Source organism: Adiantum capillus-veneris, chromosome 6, assembly GCF_014529385.1.
Source record: "Adiantum capillus-veneris isolate H3 chromosome 6, ASM1452938v2, whole genome shotgun sequence".
NCBI classification, from domain to species: domain Eukaryota; kingdom Viridiplantae; phylum Streptophyta; class Polypodiopsida; order Polypodiales; family Pteridaceae; genus Adiantum; species Adiantum capillus-veneris.
In genome coordinates this window covers 39301565-39320996 of record NC_140936.1, presented here as the reverse complement: position 1 = coordinate 39320996, position 19432 = coordinate 39301565, and the positions used below count along the sequence as shown (strand labels likewise).

The 19432-nt window shown below is 44.2% G+C and overlaps 2 protein-coding genes across 2 annotated transcripts; both read right to left on the bottom strand.

Annotated features, from left to right (window-relative positions):
- Nucleotides 1-577: 577 nt before the first annotated feature.
- Nucleotides 578-1048, bottom strand: LOC147455373 (protein ASPARTIC PROTEASE IN GUARD CELL 2-like). The gene has a single exon (XM_086513705.1). It carries the CDS (start codon nt 1046-1048, stop codon nt 578-580), a length of 471 nt encoding a protein of 156 aa, XP_086369831.1.
- Nucleotides 1049-1106: 58 nt separating this feature from the next.
- LOC147455372 (protein ASPARTIC PROTEASE IN GUARD CELL 1-like) lies at nt 1107-1742 on the bottom strand. Its single transcript, XM_086513704.1, has one exon. It carries the CDS (start codon nt 1740-1742, stop codon nt 1107-1109), a length of 636 nt encoding a protein of 211 aa, XP_086369830.1.
- Nucleotides 1743-19432: the final 17690 nt, after the last annotated feature.

Sequence of the window (19432 nt, the reverse complement as noted above, 5' to 3'; positions counted from 1 at the left end):
ACATCGTGAGTGTATTAGTTTGAAAAGAAGAGAACGCATTTTCTCTCTCAGCAAAAAATCCGGCTTATTACATTTTCTGGACTTTAAAAACTTTGGAAAATAAGTCCTATTACATGAAAGGAGGATCAAAGGAGTTCATCGTTACATAAACAGGAAAGAAATTGTGGCCTACAAGGCTAGACCTTTCTCTTGTTAGTATATATATATCTCCAACATGGAGATATATAATTGGTATATATATCTCCATGTTGGAGATATATATACCAACCCCTATGCTATGTATAGCTAGGAGTCCCCACTATATATGTGTACTAAGTGTGTGCTCTCCATACACACTTTGGGATTCTATTTCTATGCTCTCTCTTTCACTCTCAACATCTCTCACGTTGATGCACATATATAAGACAATTGCCTTGTGATCCGACCCACAATTGCGACATGTAGATGAGAGCGCCATGATAGGTAGAACTTGTAGGGTCTAAATATATTTGGTGCTAACAAGCATTTGGTGTAAAACCAATCCATTGATTGTCATTGTCAAAGATTATCCTGATGTGCTGCATATGAATGTGGCCAATTATAGCCAAAGAGCTATCTGATAGGTTAGGCAAAGAGTAAGCTTGTCATCAGGGGTTCTGTCATCCTGGAGGGCCATTATCAAATGCTTGGGAGTTAGCTCAACCTCAGCACCTTCTGCAAAACGTAAAAAAATGGAAGGAACGCCATCCCAGAGATGATTTTCATCAGTGTCGTGGCTTGGATGGTAGGATAACTCTAAACCAAATGGCCGGTAGGCCGACCTGGCGGGGGTGCTTTGTGGGGCAGTGGCAGATATAGCGGCTTTCATGGTGTCACGTACTACTCTGTATGCATCCATAGGAAGCTGAGACATGGAGGTGCCGGAGTCGAGGAGAGTACCGCCCTCTCCAGTGCGGAGGTCGATGTCAAAGAGGCCGGGACGGAGGGAAAGCTCGGTAGTACCGATGCGGATGCCGATGATTCGGATGTAGTACCGGCTGTGATACAATGGTTTGTTGCTGGTGATCATTGGAGTGAAGATGGTGTTGGGGGCGATGGGGGCGCCGACCAAGGTCAGGGTGGAGGTGTCAGCGGTGAACATGGCCGGGAAGCAAGGAGAAGTAATCGTCGCAGCCCAGCCCAAGAATTCCAGCGTAAGGACCTAAGGCGCCGGTGTTTCTGTTGCTGCAACCGAAGGCTATGTTGGGGAAGCCGTGGCCGGACGCCAGCGAGATGGTCTCTGTGACGAGATGACCAGAAGTGCCAGAGCCGTCCTTGTAGGCTATAAAGTACTTGCATTTAGTGTTGAAAAGCTCGTGGACGCGAATGGCCTGGTGGTCCAGGCGAGCGCAGAGGCGGGAGCGGCCACTGACGTAGGTGAGAGTTGTAGAGAGCTTGGGATCAAAGATCGGCTGGTCCAGCTGCTGAAAGCACTTTTTGCAGGGCTGGCTTTGAATCCACGTCAGCACGCTACCAGTGTCTAGCATCATGTAGAAGCGGCGGCCGCCCACAAAAATCCGGACATAGTAGCTCTCGCCTTCTGCAACTAGGCTATATCCGGAAACGAGGGGTGCCATTGCAGCTTCCTCTTGTAGCACCCGCCTACTACCACCACTCATCTCCTGTTTCACTGAAGCAAACGCAGGCGCGGTCCGCATCCCCAAACTGTGAAGGGAGCGGCTGTGCTGAATGATTATTGAGGGGTATTCGACGCTGTCGTTCATCTGTGATCGTTGTCTTCGTCTGATCAGTCGCTCGCGCTCCACCCACACCAACGTCTGACACGGACAGGATCACCATTCCGAGCAACAGCGTTAAGCAATAATAACTAGACATTTTTTATTAGGTCAATTACCTGTTCCATGTATTGTATTTAAATTGGAGTCACTAATTTGTCCTCCGCAATTGGGATGTGCTTCATTAAGCCAAATCTTCACAATGAGATAGCAAAAGAAAGTGGGTGGCAGATGGTGGGGAAGGCCAGGAGGACGTGTCATAGAAGGCAGCCAGGGCTGCAGGTGTCAGGCCAAGATAAGTCGTCAGTAGGGCAAGTGGCGAGCCAAGGAGGTATTACTCCCGGGGGGGGGGGGGGGGGGCGGGGGGGGGGGGGTTTGGCACATCTTTTTTCTTAATCAATGACACTGATCACGGTGAGCGTGCTCACCAGATGGTTTCAATGGTCCGATTGTGTGTGAGGCCTCCTTTCGCACGTTCACACTGTGAAATTAAAATGTTCACCTTACTTTTTATGCCCTAGACATTATGACCTGTTTTCCCATAATAAAACATGTCTAAAGTTGGCTTAGAAGCACACATATATCAAGTGCATCGAGATGACACACTCGTTTTGTGTGGAAAATCTGATGTGGATGATCTCGTCCAAAAATAGTAATTCATGCATGGTCATAAAAGGCGTATCCAAAGTGCTTGACAAGTGTAACGTAGATGTTCATCATGTAAAATGAGCCCAATGGAATGTTTTCAAAAATAATTCGAGAAAAATTTTCAGCTTTTTGGGCCTTTTCGAGCAAGAAAATGCTTTTTTTTCGACTAAAAATGGTCATCAAATGAGAAAATTAATCCATAATTAGAAAAACAAGATCAAAATGCCACATCATTAATGGTGGACATGGTTGTTCAATAAAAGGAGGTGTTTATAGGGAAAAATATCAACACTTGAAGCCTCCTGGCAAAGGCATACAAAGGGTTATTCTATGATGTGCTAGCACAGTCCTGCACATCTCCCACCTTGTATTCGAGTGTGTGAGGGCTCCAATTAGGTTTTTATCTCTTCAAAAAGTTATGTGGGCTTGTCTATGGACGTGCTTAAGCAGCTTCCATGAAATGGCCTCCAAGAGGAATTGAAGGAGCATGATTGTATTTATGACAGGACAAACAGGCCCAAAGAAAAGCTGCGAGTAGGGGCTCTAAGGTAAGAGTTTTGGGTTGATACTTGTGTGTGTGAAAGATTTGATGAATTTGAGATCTGATAGGTGTCTTAAAGAGATCAAAGATTGGTAGGAGATCAAGATATCTTAGTGTTGACAGAAGAGAGTGTAAACCAAGCAAGGATAGATCTGCTAGCACCAATCATAAACGAGGGAAGTGATAATGACACCTCTTATGTGTTAAGTATGGAGCCTGATTTATCCTTGTAACTTTTTGTGGTAAAAGCGCACATTTGTAAGGCCCCCATTATGAGGAGAAGCCATCGTGCGTGAAGGAAAATCACTCACCGGAAACCAAAATTTTCACGGACAAGAATCAGGGGAAACTTTAAAGGCCCCCGAGACTTTTTTTTCATCGGAATATTCTTTTTCGCCGGAATATTATGGCCAGACGGCGGCCGGAAAGTAGTCGGAAAACAACCTGTCGGTTGGCCGGTGGTCGGTAGTCAATGGCCGATGGCCGGTGGCCGGTAGTCAATGGCCGATGGCCGGTGGTCGGAAGTCAATGGCCGGTGGCCGAATTCAAAAGCGGACTTGTCTTCTCAAGGGCGGCCACACATAGGCGGATTGGAGGGTCCGATTTGGACTTATTCGCACAAGGGCGGCTACACATGGCTGTCTCTCATAAGAGAGGGCAGCCCTTTTGGCCTATAAAAGGAGGCCATTTCTATACACATTTCATAGTGTGAAGTTGATGCAACAAGGTGAGTGTGAGGTGGTGAGAGTGAAGCAAGGCGGGAGCTCCATTAAGGGTATAATCCCTTTGTAAACTACTTCTTGTTTTGAAGTACTAAAGCCATTGAGTGGCTGCTTTCCCGTGGACGTAGCCCACATTGGGTGAACCACGTATATCGTGTGTACTCTCTCTCTCTCTCTCTACTAAAGCCATTGAGTGGCTGCTTTTCCGTGGACGTAGCCCACACACTACAAGAGGTTATGTGCTCTTGTGACGCTCTTAGCGACGGAAATACACTGGGTTTTTATAACCCCCGGCGTCGCTATAAGCGTCGCTAAAAGCGTCGCTACGAGAGCGTCGCTATATGCGTCGCTATAGGCGTCGCTATAGGCGTCGCTATAGACGTCGCTATATAGCGACGCATATATAGCGACGCTCTCACAGAGCGACGCATATAGCGACGCTACAGAGCCATAAATAGCGACGCATATAGCGACGCCTGAGAGAATATTTTTTTGGTGGCAGGGCATTGAATGCCTGCCACCCATCAACCATATTGTACTTGATTCACTTTTTAAAAAAAGTGCAAAGGTAAATAATAGACCCAAAATAGTCACCCACAAGACGCATTGTTTGCAAAATTGACAATTGTACACATCATAGACAAACTGAATTGATTGGCAAATGTAATAATGACAATTGTACAACATCATAGGCATAAAGAATTGATTGGCAAAAGGAATTGCGGTGACAAATGTAATAATATACATGGTTCAAAAAGACATATAAAATCCGTCTCATGATACATAAGCTATGAGAAACCCTAAACTAATGCTATCTAGCTACGGCTAAACTGACGTCGTCTAATCAGACGTCTCATCGCGTCCAAGCGGCGTATCTGTCGGATTCTGCAAAAAAAGACAATAAGACAGTTTTCAGCAAGTATAAACATATAACGACATTTATAAAACAATACAAAAAATAAAAAAGAGTAAACCCTAATACTAACCATGCCGCTGCGAGAACTGAGAATGTCCATCAGGGCGTTTAAGCCCTTCCTGCCTGCGTACTCGCGCTCGTACGGTGTGGGATCACGTCTTGTCATCGACCACTGTCAAAACATACAAAGATTTCATTATGTTAGAACTAAAAAACTCATAAACCCTAAACTATCGAACATGCATAAAGAGCAATGTGAAAAGACTTACAAAATCGGCCTCAAATGATGCCCATCCACCGCTCCCCAAGTGGTGCGAGCTCCCTGCCTCTACTCGCGCTCTGGCTGCATCCTTTTGTTGCTTCCACTTGTCGGGATTCTCGCGCGCTGCTTTCTTCGCATTCTTCCAATCTTCTTTGGCCAGCCAATCTGGCCTATTCCACCCATTCTTGATTGCTTTTTGCACTTCGGAACGCTTGTGTTTGCAGTATTCGCGCATTCGAATCTTCATCAGGTCTTCATTGAAGCGCTGATCCCGTGTTGGAACGGGAAACTCATCATGAAGTATGCTGATGACTCTGTTTTTTAAATCACTTGGTACTTCACTCCATTTGTTTAGTATATAGTGTCTAAACAGCTGAGAGCAAAGACCCCGCATGCGCGAGATCACCTTCTTGCCGTCATCATCCATGATGATGCCGCCGCTGATGTCGACGGAGTAAGGCAAGCCCTCTGGCCGGTGACGCGTGAACCTGGGTGTCCCGGCAGGGGTCTCTAGCGGCGTGTCGATGGGGGTACGGACGTCAGGTGTCTCCACCGGCGTCTGGGCCCCGAAGCGAGGAGTGTCGAGTGGGGTGGCTCCTGGCGGAGTAGGTAGAGGTGTGTAGCTTCTAGGAACAGTCAGCCGTGCAAAACCTGGCGTAGACGGCGATGCTGTGGCTGGTGTGGGGGCGGGCAAAGAAGGGGAGGGTAAAGAGCCTCGTCGAACACGAGGCGGTGTGGAGGCATCGGTGGCGGAATCCCCACAACAACCGCCACCGCCACCACTAGAGCGCCGGTGTCTAGAAGAGTGTGACGCTCGTCTCGTCGACGCCGAAGCTTCGGAGCGCGCCGAATGCTCCGAAAGAGAGGGAGATGCGGATGGTGTAGGAACGCGCGATGATGCGCCAGAGCGATGACGCTCCACGTACCACTGTCTCTGCTGCGGTGACAAAGAAGAAAGAAACTCCTCATCATCCATACCTGCATTAAACACACGAATATTTAAACTTAATATTGAATGAATAGAGTAGACAATGACGCAAAGACCATTAAATACAATGACGTAATGACGCATATAAATACAATGACGCAATGAATCGAGTGGTAGAAGAGGCAAGTCGAAAACTCAGAATTTTCAATCAAAAGATGTGAGCGCGAGTAGAAAAGAGCGTTACACACCATGGAAGCTACTTAGAGAGCTAGAGCTTTTACAGCACGGAGCAAAATTGTTCAAATACAATATTTGTGGCTTTAAGAGATCTCTCTCTCATCCTCGCATAACTCAGCATAACTTCCTATATCTATATAGAGCTCTCCGTTTAAACACATATCCTCTGTTTCATTTTGTAGCTCCTCTGCATGCACCCCATATAGAGCAGTAGCATCTTGATGCTCGTCTGGCACCACCGCAGCGGCTTCTGATTGAGCATCTTCTCTGATCTCCTCCATTGATGTCGTTGTGATTGGCACATGGTAGCCTTCATACGTCCTTGCACTACGAGGGGCTAACTCTATGACGTACCACCAGTTTGATGTAGACTTTGTAGGATGAAATACTACCTGCCAGAGCCACATAACTTACATGAGAGCTTTCAAGCACATAACTTGTAAAAGGGGGATGTTAACTATTTATATACTTACTTGTTCACAATGCTCGGGTAGTACGAAAGTGTCTCTTAGGTCAGTCCATTTCTTAGTAGAATCCACCTCAAGAAAACCAGACTCTCCTCTACGCACAGTAGCGTTTCGACCCTCCATGATTATCTTGAACCATTGCACGTCGAACAAGTCGACAAAAAATCCTCTGTAATCGATCCTCAAAATCTCTTGCAGCGTGCCGAAGTAAGTGAGTTCCGCCACCACGGGATCTGCATCAGAGGAACGTCGTCGACTAAACTGTTCAAATTTTGCCATGATTCCACAATCTTGAGTAAAACGCTTTTTGTCGATTCGTTCCACCCTAAAATGTCGACCTTTACACCATGCTGCTGTGTATGACTTATACTACAACGAACAAAGATTATGAGTGGCCGTTCAAACGTTTATAAATAAAGTCACTTGCTAGTCGTACATTGCAAACTTACCTTGGTCGCGCAACCCCGAGAGTACTCCCACTCTTCTTCAGTCACTTCGTCACCGCATTGTTGTGCGCTTTTCAATTGGTTGTGCAACCATCTTAAGCTCATGAAGGTTGGTAGGCTCTCCAGAACCGCTGGATAGTGCATCGGTGGTCGTCTTCCCCGTCTCCACTCGATTCGTGCCCTTTGTCGCTCTTGCTTTGCATCCTCATATTGTGAAATCCACTTTTGCATCACTGGATTGTGAAGCATGCAAAATCGGTTGATTTTAGCCTCTAGATCTTCCGTCATCTTCTTCTCAACACCGAGATTGCACATGACAATCCCAGATATGCGCTCATCATCTATGGTTCGCCATAGCGTGTCCCGGGATTTATCAAATCCGTCTAACCACTCTCCAATGTACACTAGGGACTCTGATACCAACCAACCTTCTGCCATGCTACCCTCCGGACGTGCCTTTTGACGCACATATCCCTTAAGCGTTTTCATGAAACGCTCTAAGAAGAACATCCATCTGGAATGAACTGTGCCAGCTATTTCCACCTCATCAACTATGTGAATAAGAAGATGCACCTGAATGGTTAGCATTGTAGTAGGAAAATGTTTCTCAAACATGCACACAAGCTCCGCAGCATTTAGTTTGGCGAATGGTATGGAGTCTACGTCGATCTCCTTTTGTGAGATCCATTGCACCAGCTTTGCAAGTTTGTAGATTGTGTTACGGATGTCGAGAGACAAACATCCCTCAATGGCAACCGGTAAAATAAACTGTAAAGTATGTGCAGCAATGATATTAAAGTCCACATTTTATGCAATGATATTAAAGTCCACTATGAACGTACCTGACACATTTTATGCCAATCGTGTGACTTCAAACCGGTAAGCTTTCCTTCTTTAGTAAAACACGTTCGGAGCGAGTGCATTACGCCAGTGGGGGTCCGCAAAGATCGAATGGCCTCTTTTACTTTGCGTTCTTGGGCTCCTGTGAAAATCCATGGTGCTTTAGGAAGTTTTATCGATCCATCAGACGCTGTTTGCGGCCAATATTGCTCCATACGATCCACATTTCTAAGGTCAACTCTGGCTCCCAAAGTATCTTTCTTGCCGGTCAAATGGTCCCATAGTAGATTACCCACATTCTTGAATATGTGCATTGGATCGAGCAAGTGATTGATCACGAGTCGAGGCCAGTATGGTAACTCGTACCATAGAGATAGTCTCTTCATCCCTGGAGGCAATCTGTCATCGCACATCTCCTTCTGCTCTAACCATGCTTGTGCAGACATCCTTGGTGGCTCTCTTCCCAAAAAGCCGTCGCGTAACACATGATTCTCCGGAAGATACGCTTGATGACCTTCGTAGATTTGCTTCTTCAGTGAGGGTGCCCTACGTGCATTCAGTCTAGGTCCACATGTGACACATGCTCTGTATCCGCTTGTTTGAAGCCCTGCATGTATACACATGATAATAGATCAACTATGGGGAAAAACCAGATTTACAGTGTCTGAGAGAGGAGTGTCAATAGATCACCTGAGCATTCTGTTAGCCCGGGATAGTCATGCATGGTCCACATTAGAATACCTCTGATCAAAGCATTCCGTCGTCCTGTGTGTCGGCTCATATCCACCACCTCTATGCCAATCCACAATTGTTGTAGCTCTTCCAATAGTGGACGAAGATACACATCCATATTCCCCACTTTATATCGCCCTGGCACAATCAAGCTTAGCCATAGGTGCCCCTTCTTCGTAGTCAACCACGGGGGAATGTTGTAGTTGACGATGACAACGGGCCATACACTGTAAGATGTTGATCTTTGAACAAATGGATTTACGCCATCCATAGCCAGGCCTAAGCGCAAATTTCGAGCTTCCCTGGCAAAATCCGACCATGTTCCATCTATATGTTTCCAGGCTGCGCAATCTGCAGGAATTCGTAGCACACCATCCGAAGATTTTTTCTCCTCATGCCATGATGCTAGGGCGGCCATGGACTTACATTCGAAGAAATGCTTGATGCGAGGAAGCAAAGGAAAATGTCGCAAAACCTTTTGTGGAATTTTTGTCCCGTGGAGATCTACTCGATATCTTTCGGAATCACATTTCGGACACTTCTCCATGTCTGTGTATTCCCCTCTGAAAAGAATGCAGTCATTAGGACAAGCGTGGATAGAATTGTAATCCATCCCCAAGTTTCGCAAAATCTTTCTTGCTTCATCTCGGGAATCTGGCATCACATTGTCAGCTGGTAGAATGTGCTCTTTCAGCAATCTACACAACATAAAAATATGATACAGTCGTGTAAAAATCTATCAGATCATTATACATTTAGAGTTCTATTAAAGTAAACTAATTGTAATAGATCACCTGAAAAGCGCTGTGACGCTAGTGTCACTCCATCCAAACTTTGCCTGCATGTTGAGAAGAACCAGGAGTGCTTTCAATCTAGACATACGTGCTCCATTATACAATGATGTATCGGCTTCACTTTTCATATCATCATAGATAAGCCTTTCTGAATCCATGATCGTCTCGATCATTTCATCAATCTCGGGCTCAAACATTGTCTCGTTGGGAATGTGCTCTGCATGATCATCCCCCGAGCTGTCAGAGGCTACATCTTGTGGCCTCACATATGCTGCTTGACCAAAGCGCCTGCGAATACGTCTATTGGGTTGCAAGATTGCTGCTTGTTGGCCAGCGTCAGAGTCCGACGAGTTATAATTGGCAACAACTCGATCTATAATAGATGGATCGAACTCGCCAAATTCGCGAACGTGCTGCAAAGAAACACGTCTTGTCCGTCGCACAGCATGCTTGCATTGATTACAAGGACATAAGACCCTCGTTGAGAGATAGGTGTTTCGGTTGGACGGTCCCACATCCTCGTCGCTACTCATAATGAGGATAAAAAACTTATAACCTAGACAACAAATTTAATATTCTATTGGCATTCTTCGTCTTATCTCTCTCTCTCTCTCTCTCTCTCTCTCTCTCTCTCTCTCTCTCTCTTACCTCACATTCTCTAGTCATGTCCAATCCCCGCACACCTCGGTCTAGAGGTGCACGGAGATCAGAACCACCGGGTTATAATCTCGTCTTTATTGGTCAATACCTATATTTGTGGGTACAAGAAATCTAGACACCCACGTCTACATGATACTGCATGTAGTGGACAAAATCCCTTTGCCTCTTCTCTAGCTGTAGCACTTCACTTCATCTTAACATCTTTTCACAGTAGATCTTTTCACTGTTCGTCTAACTCTAAACCCTAAACCGTAAGTAATTCTTGCGTGGACTCGATCTAACGTAAATAAGCGTAAATCTAAATAAACATAAATCTAACTAAAAATAAAGCTAAATCTAATTTAACGTAAGTCTAATGACTAGAGGACATTTCACCAGTACTTTTGGATCGACGGAGCCCACTATGAGTGAAGGCAGCAATACCCTATATTCCATTGAGGGCTTTCTTCACCCGCTTCATGCAGGCATCGCAGTCTATGGAGACCCGCATCTAATCTAATATAACATAAATCTAAATCTAGCTTAAATAAATGTAAATCTAGTTAAAAATAAACCTAAATCTAATTTAATGTAAGTCTACATATAACCTAATCTTTAACGTCTTTTAAAATAGTTTCCTACGACGTTATAACTCTCTTCTTCCTGTGTGTGTGCGCGTGTGTGGATGTGTGTGCCAATAAAAAGAGATAAATGGTATAACCTTTCTATCACCCATGCCAAGTATGATAGATTGATTATGCCATTTCTCTCTTGAATAATAGGTCTTCAGTTCAACTCCTCGTCGGTTAGATCTTTAGGTCTTTTAATTTTAATTAGTTTCCTACGACGCTCCCTTAGTTTCTCTTTCTTTCTCTCTCAATGTGTGTGCGTTTTTTTGGATCGTATGCATGTTTTCTTTCTCTTTTCCTCTCTCAATGTGTGCGTTTTTTGTTTATGCATGTTCTCTCTCTCTTTTCCTCTCTCAATGCGTGCGTTTTTTGTTTATGCATGCTCTCTCTCTCTTTTTCTCTTTCAATGTGTGTGTGCATTCTTTGTTTATGTATGTGTGTTCGTTTTTGCACTCTCTCTCTCTCTCTCTCTCTCTCTCTCTCTCTCTCTCTCTCAAAAACACTATATGTGTGTGTGTATGTGTGTGTGTGTGAGAGAGAGAGCGAGGGAGAGAGAAAGAGAGGAAGGGAACATGAGAATGAGGAGAGGGAAGGAGCATACCTGTCTCTCCTTCCTCTCCTCGTGTGTGTGTGTGTGTGTGTGTGTGTAAAAGAAAAAGAGAGAGAGAGAGAGAGAGAGAGAGAGAGAGAGAGTGAGGGAGAGCGTTACCTGCTCTTTGCTTGAGGGCGTCGAAAAACTCAGATCTGAGATCTGAGTTTTTGGGCGCGCTCGGTTATTTTTTTTACCCCAGCTGGCGTCGCTATGAGCGTCGCTATAAGCGTCGCTATGAGCGTCGCAAATTTACAAAGAAATTTGCGACGCTCATAGCGACGCTTATAGCGACGCTCATAGCGACGCCGGGAATTTTTTTTTTGAGCGTCGCTGTGTGAGTGTCGCTAATGTGAAGAGCCTCTTGTAGTGACATTGGGTGAACCACGTATATCGTGTGTACTCTCTCTCTCTCTCTACTCTATAATCTCGTGTATATAAATCTGTCTCTCTCCATTAAGTAATCTACTCAATTATCTATTTAGCTACGTCTTATTTCCTAACAACTGGTATCAGAGCAAGGTTTGCTCGTAGCTAAATTATCTCAAGGAAAGGATTCCTTGAATTGAGTGGGAGTTATGGCGGAGGAAGGGAAGCTCAAGATTGAGAAGTTCAACGGCAAAAACTACCAACATTGGAAGATGCAGATTGAAGACTATCTCTACCAGAAGGACCTCTATTTGCCACTAGGCGGTCTTGCGAAGAAGCCCGCAACAATGGCAGATGAAGCATGGATTGTCCTTGATCGAAAGGCACTGGGAACAATCCGGTTAAGCTTGGCGTCAACGGTGGCCTTCAATGTTCGGAGATGAAGACCACGGAGGACTTGATGAAGTCACTTGACGACTTCTACGAGAAACCATCGGCATCCAATAAGGTATTTCTTATGAAGCGCTTGTTCAATCTAAAGATGGCAGAGAATGGTTCAGTTGCAGAACACCTAAATGACTTTAACACAAACATAAGTCAACTTCGATCAGTGAAAATCAATTTCGATGACGAAGTGCGAGCTCTCCTTATACTATCATCTCTACCGGATAGTTGGGACAGCCTTGTGATGGCTGTAAGTAATTCTATCTCTGGCACAAATACTCTTAAGTTTGATGATGTTGTGGGTGTTCTCCTAAGCGAGGAAATGCGAAGGAGAAGCACAGAAGAATCATCAAGTGCTGCACTATCAGTAGAAACAAGAGGAAGGCTTAAGGAGAGGTTCAAAAACCAAAAGGGTCGTGATCTCTCAAGGCGGAGCAAGTCACGCACAAAGTCAGTTCTTGAATATTGGAACTGCGGCAAGAAGGGCCACGTCAAGAAGGATTGCTGGTCCAAGAAGAAGAAGGAGACAGAGTCTCAAGACAACAAGCCAACCTCAAAGGCCAATTTGGCAGGTAAAGTAGAGCAAGATGCTCTAATTCTCTTATTAGACAATGTGTCTAATTCCTGGATAGTAGATTTCGGGGCTTCATTCCATGCAACACCACACAAGCAACATTTCCAAGACTACACCAAAGGTAATTTTGGGTATGTATACTTGGGAGATGATGAAGCTTGTGAATTGTCGGCAAAGGTACAATTTTTGTCAAAACTGCTAACGGAAATGAATGGAAGCTTAAAGATGTTAGGCATGTTCCTTCTCTTTGCAAAAAATTGATCTCTACAGGACAATTGGACGATGAAGGTCACAACATTGCATTCGGAAACAAACGATGCAAGATCTCAAAGGGATCTTTGGTGGTTGCCAAGGGTGAAAAAGTCGGTACACTTTACTTGTGTATTGTTAGCACGCAACCTTCAGCTTGTGCAACAACTACAGAAGTTGACAGTGCAGTGTGGCACTACCGACTTGGGCATATGAGTGCCCAAAGGAATGCAAATCCTTCAAACAAAGAAGCTTCTACCAGGTTTGAAAGAAGTGGACTTAGAGTTCTGTGAAGATTGTGTTTATGGTAAACAAAAGAGGGTAAATTTTCAAAAATCAGGAAATGAAAGAAAAAATAAAAAACTTGAGTTGGTTCATTCTGATGTTTGGGGTCCTGCAAGTACACCATCACTTGGTGGCTCATTGTACTATGTAACATTCATAGACGATGCGACTAGAAAAACATGGGTTTATGTCATGAAGAATAAATCCGATGTATTTTCCATATTTCAAAGGTGGAAAGCCTTTGTGGAGAATGAAACAGGTACCAAGGTTAAATGCCTCAGATCTGACAATGGAGGCGAATATTCCAGCCAAGCTTTTGTGCTAGCAATGGCATTCGGAGGCAAAGGACAACCCCAAGGACACCTCAACAAAATGGGATTTCGGAAAGGATGAATAGGACAATCATGGAACGAGCACAAAGCATGCGGCTACATGCAGGCCTACGGCTTGAGCTTTGGGCAGAAGTTGTAAGTACGTCTGTGTACTTAATCAATTGGTCACCCTCAACGGCATTGGATGGGGGAGTTCCAGAAGAGGCATGGACATGTAAACCGGTGAATTATGCATTTCTCAAAGTGTTTGGGTGTGAGGCTTTCATGCACATAGATAGAATCCTAAGATCAAAGTTAGATGGAAAGTCCAAAAAGTGTTTCTTCATTGGCTATGGAGAAGGAGACTTTGGGTATCGCCTATGGAATCCTGAAGATGGTAAAATCTTAAGGAGTAGGGATGTAATTTTTAACGAACAAAATATGTACAAAGATTACTTGGAAAGAAAACAAACAAAAGAAACAAGTGATGAGTACATGGAGCTTGAGGACGGTGAAGACTCAAGGACTGCAAACGGTGACAATGTGCAACAACGTCAACCAAATGAGGAGCCTCAACCTATTCCCCGAAGATCTACAAGAGCAAGTAGACCTCCAGAAAGGTTTGTTCCTTCCTTCAACCATCTCTTGATCTCAGATTCTGGAGAGCCGGAATCATATGAAGAAGCTATGCAACATGAATCCAAAGAAGAATGGACGAAGAGCATGCAAGTGGAGATGGACTCACTACATCGCAACCAAACATGGGAGTTGGTTGAGTTGCCTAAAGGTAAGTGGGCACTTCAAAACAAATGGGTGTACAAGCTAAAGGAAGAAGAAGGTGGGAAGAAAAGGTACAAGTCTAGGCTTGTGGTAAAAGGTTTTTCTCAAAAGAAAGGTATTGACTTCAATGAAATATTTTCTCTTGTTGTAAAAATGAACTCAATTAAGCTTGTCTTAAGCCTTGTGGCTGCTCATGATCTAAATCTCGAGCAAATGGATGTAAATACGGAATTCCCTCACGGTGACTTAGAGGAGGAAATCTACATGGTTCAACCAAAGGGGTATGAAGTAAAAGGTAAGGAGAAAATGGTTTGCAGATTAAAGAAGAGCTTGTATGGTTTAAAGCAAGTATCAAGACAATGGTACTTGAAGTTTGATTGATGGATGTTGGATCATGGATTCACAAGATGCAACTCGGATCACTACGTCTACACGGAGAATTTGGGAGATGGGAAATTCATCATCCTAATGTTGTATGTTGATGACATGTTGATTGCAAGTGCTAACATGCAGGACATCAAAGACCTAAAAGAGGAGCTGTCCAAATCTTTTTCAATGAAAGATTTAGGTGCTGCAAAGAGGATACTTGGTATGAAAATATCAAGGGACAGGACGAAGAAGACAATAAAGCTATCTCAAGAAGATTACATCAAGAAGGTACTAGAAAGGTTTGCAATGCAAAATGCAAAACCAGTTTCTACACCTTTGGCTGGTCATTTTAAACTAACGAAGGATATGTGTCCAAAGACACAAGAGGAGATAGCCTATATGTCTAAAGTTCCATATGCTGCAACGGTAGGTTCTCTAATGTATGCTATGGTCTGGACAAGGCCAGACATTGCACATGCAGTGGGAGTTGTGAGTAGGTTCATGGACAACCCAAGTAAAGAGCATTGGCAAGCTGTGAAGTGGATACTTAGGTATCTAAAAGGGACAACAACAAATGCTTTGTATTTTGGAGGAACTGATATTTTTGTAGAAGGGTATGCTGATGCAGATATGGCAGGTGACAAAGATACTCGAAGGAGCACTACTGGCTATGTGTTCACGGTTGGAGGCACAGCAGTAAGCTGGGCTTCAAAGCTGCAGAAAGTGGTTTCACTTTCTACCACGGAAGCAGAGTATGTAGCAATGACGGAGGCAAGCAAAGAAATTCTGTGGCTTCACAGATTCTTAGAAGAGCTTGGATTCAAACAAGACAATTGTGTCTTGTACAGTGATAGCCAAAGCGCTATCCATCTTGCGAAGAACTCAGCCTTTCATTCAAGGACAAAGCACATTGAGGTGAGATATCACTTCATACGCACTCTTTTGGAAGAGGGACAACTAAAGCTAGGAAAGGTGCATACAAGTGAAAATCCTGCAGACATGTTTACAAAGGTGGTCAACAAGGAGAAGTTGAGCTTTTTCTCATCTTCAATCGGCATTCAAGGATAAGAAGCCAGAATGGAAAGCAGTCACAGGTTTGGTTTGGAGATCAGTCTCCAAGTGGGAGATTGTTAAGTATGGAGCCTGATTTACCCTTGTAATTCTTTGTGGTAAAAGCGCACATTTGTAAGGCCCCCATTATGAGGAGAAGCCATCGTGCGTGAAGGAAAATCACTCACCGGAAACCAAAAATTTCACGGACAAGAATCAGGGGAAACTTTAAAGGCCCCCGAGACTTTTTTTTCGCCGGAATATTCTTTTTCGCCGGAATATTATGGCCGGCCGGCGGCCGGAAAGTAGTCGGAAAACAACCGGTCGGTTGGCCGGTGGCCGGTAGTCAATGGCTGATGGCCAGTGGCCGGTGGCCGAATTCAATGGCTGGTGGCCGAATTCAAAAGCGGACTTGTCTTCTCAAGGGCGGCCACACATAGGCGGATTGGAGCGTCCGATTTGGACTTATTCGCACAAGGGCGGCTACACATGGCTGTCTCTCATAAGAGAGGGCAGCCCTTTTGGCCTATAAAAGGAGGCCATTTCTATACACATTTCATAGTGTGAAGTTGATGCAACAAGGTGAGTGTGAGGTGGTGAGAGTGAAGCAAGGCGGGAGCTCCATTAAGGGTATAATCCCTTTGTAAACTACTTCTTGTTTTGAAGTACTAAAGCCATTGAGTGGTTGCTTTCCCGTGGACGTAGCCCACATTGGGTGAACCACGCATATCGTGTGTACTCTCTCTCTCTCTCTACTCTATAATCTCGTGTATATAAATCTGTCACTCTCCATTAAGTAATCTGCTCAATTATCTATTTAGCTACGTCTTATTTCCTAACATTATGAAGGATCATATCAGTGGATGGCTAACCAACAACTTGGAGGTTTCCAATAGCAAGGGACCATGGGGAGTAGCACCTCTCAAAACCCCTTAAACATGACAAAAATACACGGCAATCTTCCTAAAGGGAACAAATGCCTATGGAGCCCTAATGTATGTTGATTTTCGAGGACGTTGTTAGCGTGCAAACGACAAGGAAAATGAGTGCCTCTACAGCCTTGCACGAGTTACGCCGTCGGAAGAAAGAACTCTTGCACCGCCGAAACCATCCGTGATAAGCACCTGTAAAGATTTATGAAGATCCGTTCTAGCATGAAACACACTTGGAATTAGGAGAAACCAAGGACATCATGATGTAGCTCGTCTCATGGAGATGTCCATAGAGTATCCACATGCTAAAAATAGATGAAAGATGAGAGAGTTATGACCACTTGAAACTGGGGGTGTACTCTCTCTTGCTAATAAATGAGCTCTCTGGAAAGTTTGCAAGTGTTGCAGAGAACTGTAGCTATAATAATGGGGGACTTTCTTATCTTTTATCTCTAAATATTTTCTCTCTCTTCTCAGCCGACAAGGCTCTCTTTGTAGTCTCCTTTCAATTGGTCCATATTTTGCCTTTTTTGGGTAGGAAATGAGGTGTCGGTGACCTCTGACCCAAGGGAGGGGGGTGTGGCAAGTGTCCAAAGGACCAAAAAGGGAGCAGTGGCTATAGCTACCTTGAGCTATTCAACACTACGTTTTTGGGCTTCTTCCCAAGAGACGGTCTTACCTTTTGCTTTAAGTTGATCCGTCATAGTAACAGTGATTTTGGCATAGTCACGGATATACTGTTGATAAAATCCAGCCATGCCTAAAACTATTTGAAGCTCCTCAATCGTGTTGGGATGTGGCCATCGAAGAATGGCAGGGACCTTGTCAGTGTCCATCTTGATGCCAGAACAAGAGATCACATGACCGAGGTAATGTATCTTTGTTTTAAAGAAATCGCACTTGCTTTGCTTAGCATACAACGCGTGAGCTCGTAGTTGTTCAAACACTAATCATAAGTGTTCTATGTGTTCATCTTCAGTCTTAATGTAAATACGAATGTCATCAAGGAAAACCACAACAAATTTTCCAAGATAGGGACGTAACACACTATTCATGAGTGTCATAAATGTAGCTGAAGCATTGGTTAGACCAAAAGGCACAACCAAGAATTCAAAATGCCCGAATCATGTTCTAAAGGCAGTTTTGGAGATATCTTGCAGTAGGATACGTACCTGGTGGTATCGTGAATGAAGATCTATCTTTGTATAGTATCTTGCCCCATGGAGTTGATCAAACAACTCATCTACTCTTCTTGATGGTTATGGCATTTAATCCACGATAATCTATGCACATGGGCATAGTACCATCTCGGGGAGTTCACTATGTGTAAAACTACCATATCACGTGCGTTCAAGACATGTTTGTAAAACCCCTAATCTGTGAATTTTTTAAGGAATATAATGAACCCTTTTCTTTTAATATCTGTAAATTTTTTCCAGATTTGAAAATATAGTATCCTTATGTATATATATTTCTGTAAGTTTTAGGAACTTTAAATACCCTTCTAGATCTGTTGAACTCACGTGATAGGTTACATTTTCTTGAGGTGACCCCCCCCGAGAGTACCATCTTTCTTTTTAACCAATAGAATTGGTGATGCCCAAGGCGAAGTGCTAGGTCTAATGAAACCACGGGCGAGGTAATCAACCAACTAACTCTCAACCTCCTTTGCTTCTTTAGCACTCATACGATAAGGTGGTTTACTCACCGGTTTAGTGCCTGGCAAGACATCTATGCCATGTTGCACATCACGTGTAGGGGGTAAACCCGGTGGTAAATCACTTAGTGATGCTAGTAGTGCGAGACACAAATGTTAAAATCCACGGCGTCACTATGACCGTCGCTATGCAACAAATAATATAGCGACGATCATAGCGACACTCATAGTAGCGATGCGGGTAAAGAATAAACCGAGAGCGCCAAAAACTCAGATCTCAGATCTGAGTTTCAATGCTCTAACAAAACAGGTAAGCCCGTGCTCTCCCTCTCTCTCTCTCTTCCCCCCCCCCCCCCCCCCCCCCCCCCCCCCAACACACACACACACGAGGAGTGGAAGTAGAGCCAGGTATGCTCCTTCCCTCTCCTTTGTCTCATGTTCCCTTCACCTCTTTCTCTCTCTCCCTCTCAACCTCACACACTCCCTCTCAACATGAGCCAGGTATGCTCCTTCCCTCTCAATATTGTGTCTTTGAGAGAGAGAGAGAGAGAGAGAGAGAGAGAGTACACACATGCATAAAAAAAACACATACACACACATTGAATGTAAAAAGAATTACACACACATGCATAAACAAAGAATGCATACACACACATTGAGAGAGGAAGAGAGAGAGAGAGAGAGAGAGAAGACGGACGATGCCAATAAAAGAATAAATTTATGTCCAGGTTATAAGGTTTTTACATTCATTATGAATAGTGACGACGATGTGGGGCCGTCCAACCGAAACATCTATCTCTCAACAAGGATCTTATGTCCTTGTAATCAATGCAAACATGCTGTGTGATGAACAAGATGCGTTTCTTTGCAGCATGTTTGCAAATTTGGCGAGTTTGATCCATCTATTATAGATCGAGTTTTTACCAATTATAACTCTTCGGACTCTGATGCTGGCCAACAAGCAGCAATCTTGCAACCCAATAGATGTGTTCGCAGGCGCTTTGGTCAAGAAGCATATGTGAGGCCACAAGATGTAGCCTTTGATAGCTCGGAGGATGATTTTGCAGACAACATTCCCAATGAGGCAATGTTTGAGCCCGAGATCGATGAAATGATCGAGAAACGCTTGGATTAAAGTGCCAAATGAATTATAAGATAGAGTCATCTGCAGGCTACATGATGAGTTACCTGTGTCAAGTTGGGATGAGCGCTTCAATGAAGGCCTGGTGAAGGTACCTTGCAAAAGTCATTTCAAGATTTTGAACATG

Excerpts from the sequence above, each read along its gene's own strand:
- LOC147455372 (XM_086513704.1), bottom strand. The coding sequence starts at position 1,742 with ATGAACGACAGCGTCGAATACCCCTCAATAATCATTCAGCACAGCCGC.
- LOC147455373 (XM_086513705.1), bottom strand. The coding sequence starts at position 1,048 with ATGATCACCAGCAACAAACCATTGTATCACAGCCGGTACTACATCCGA.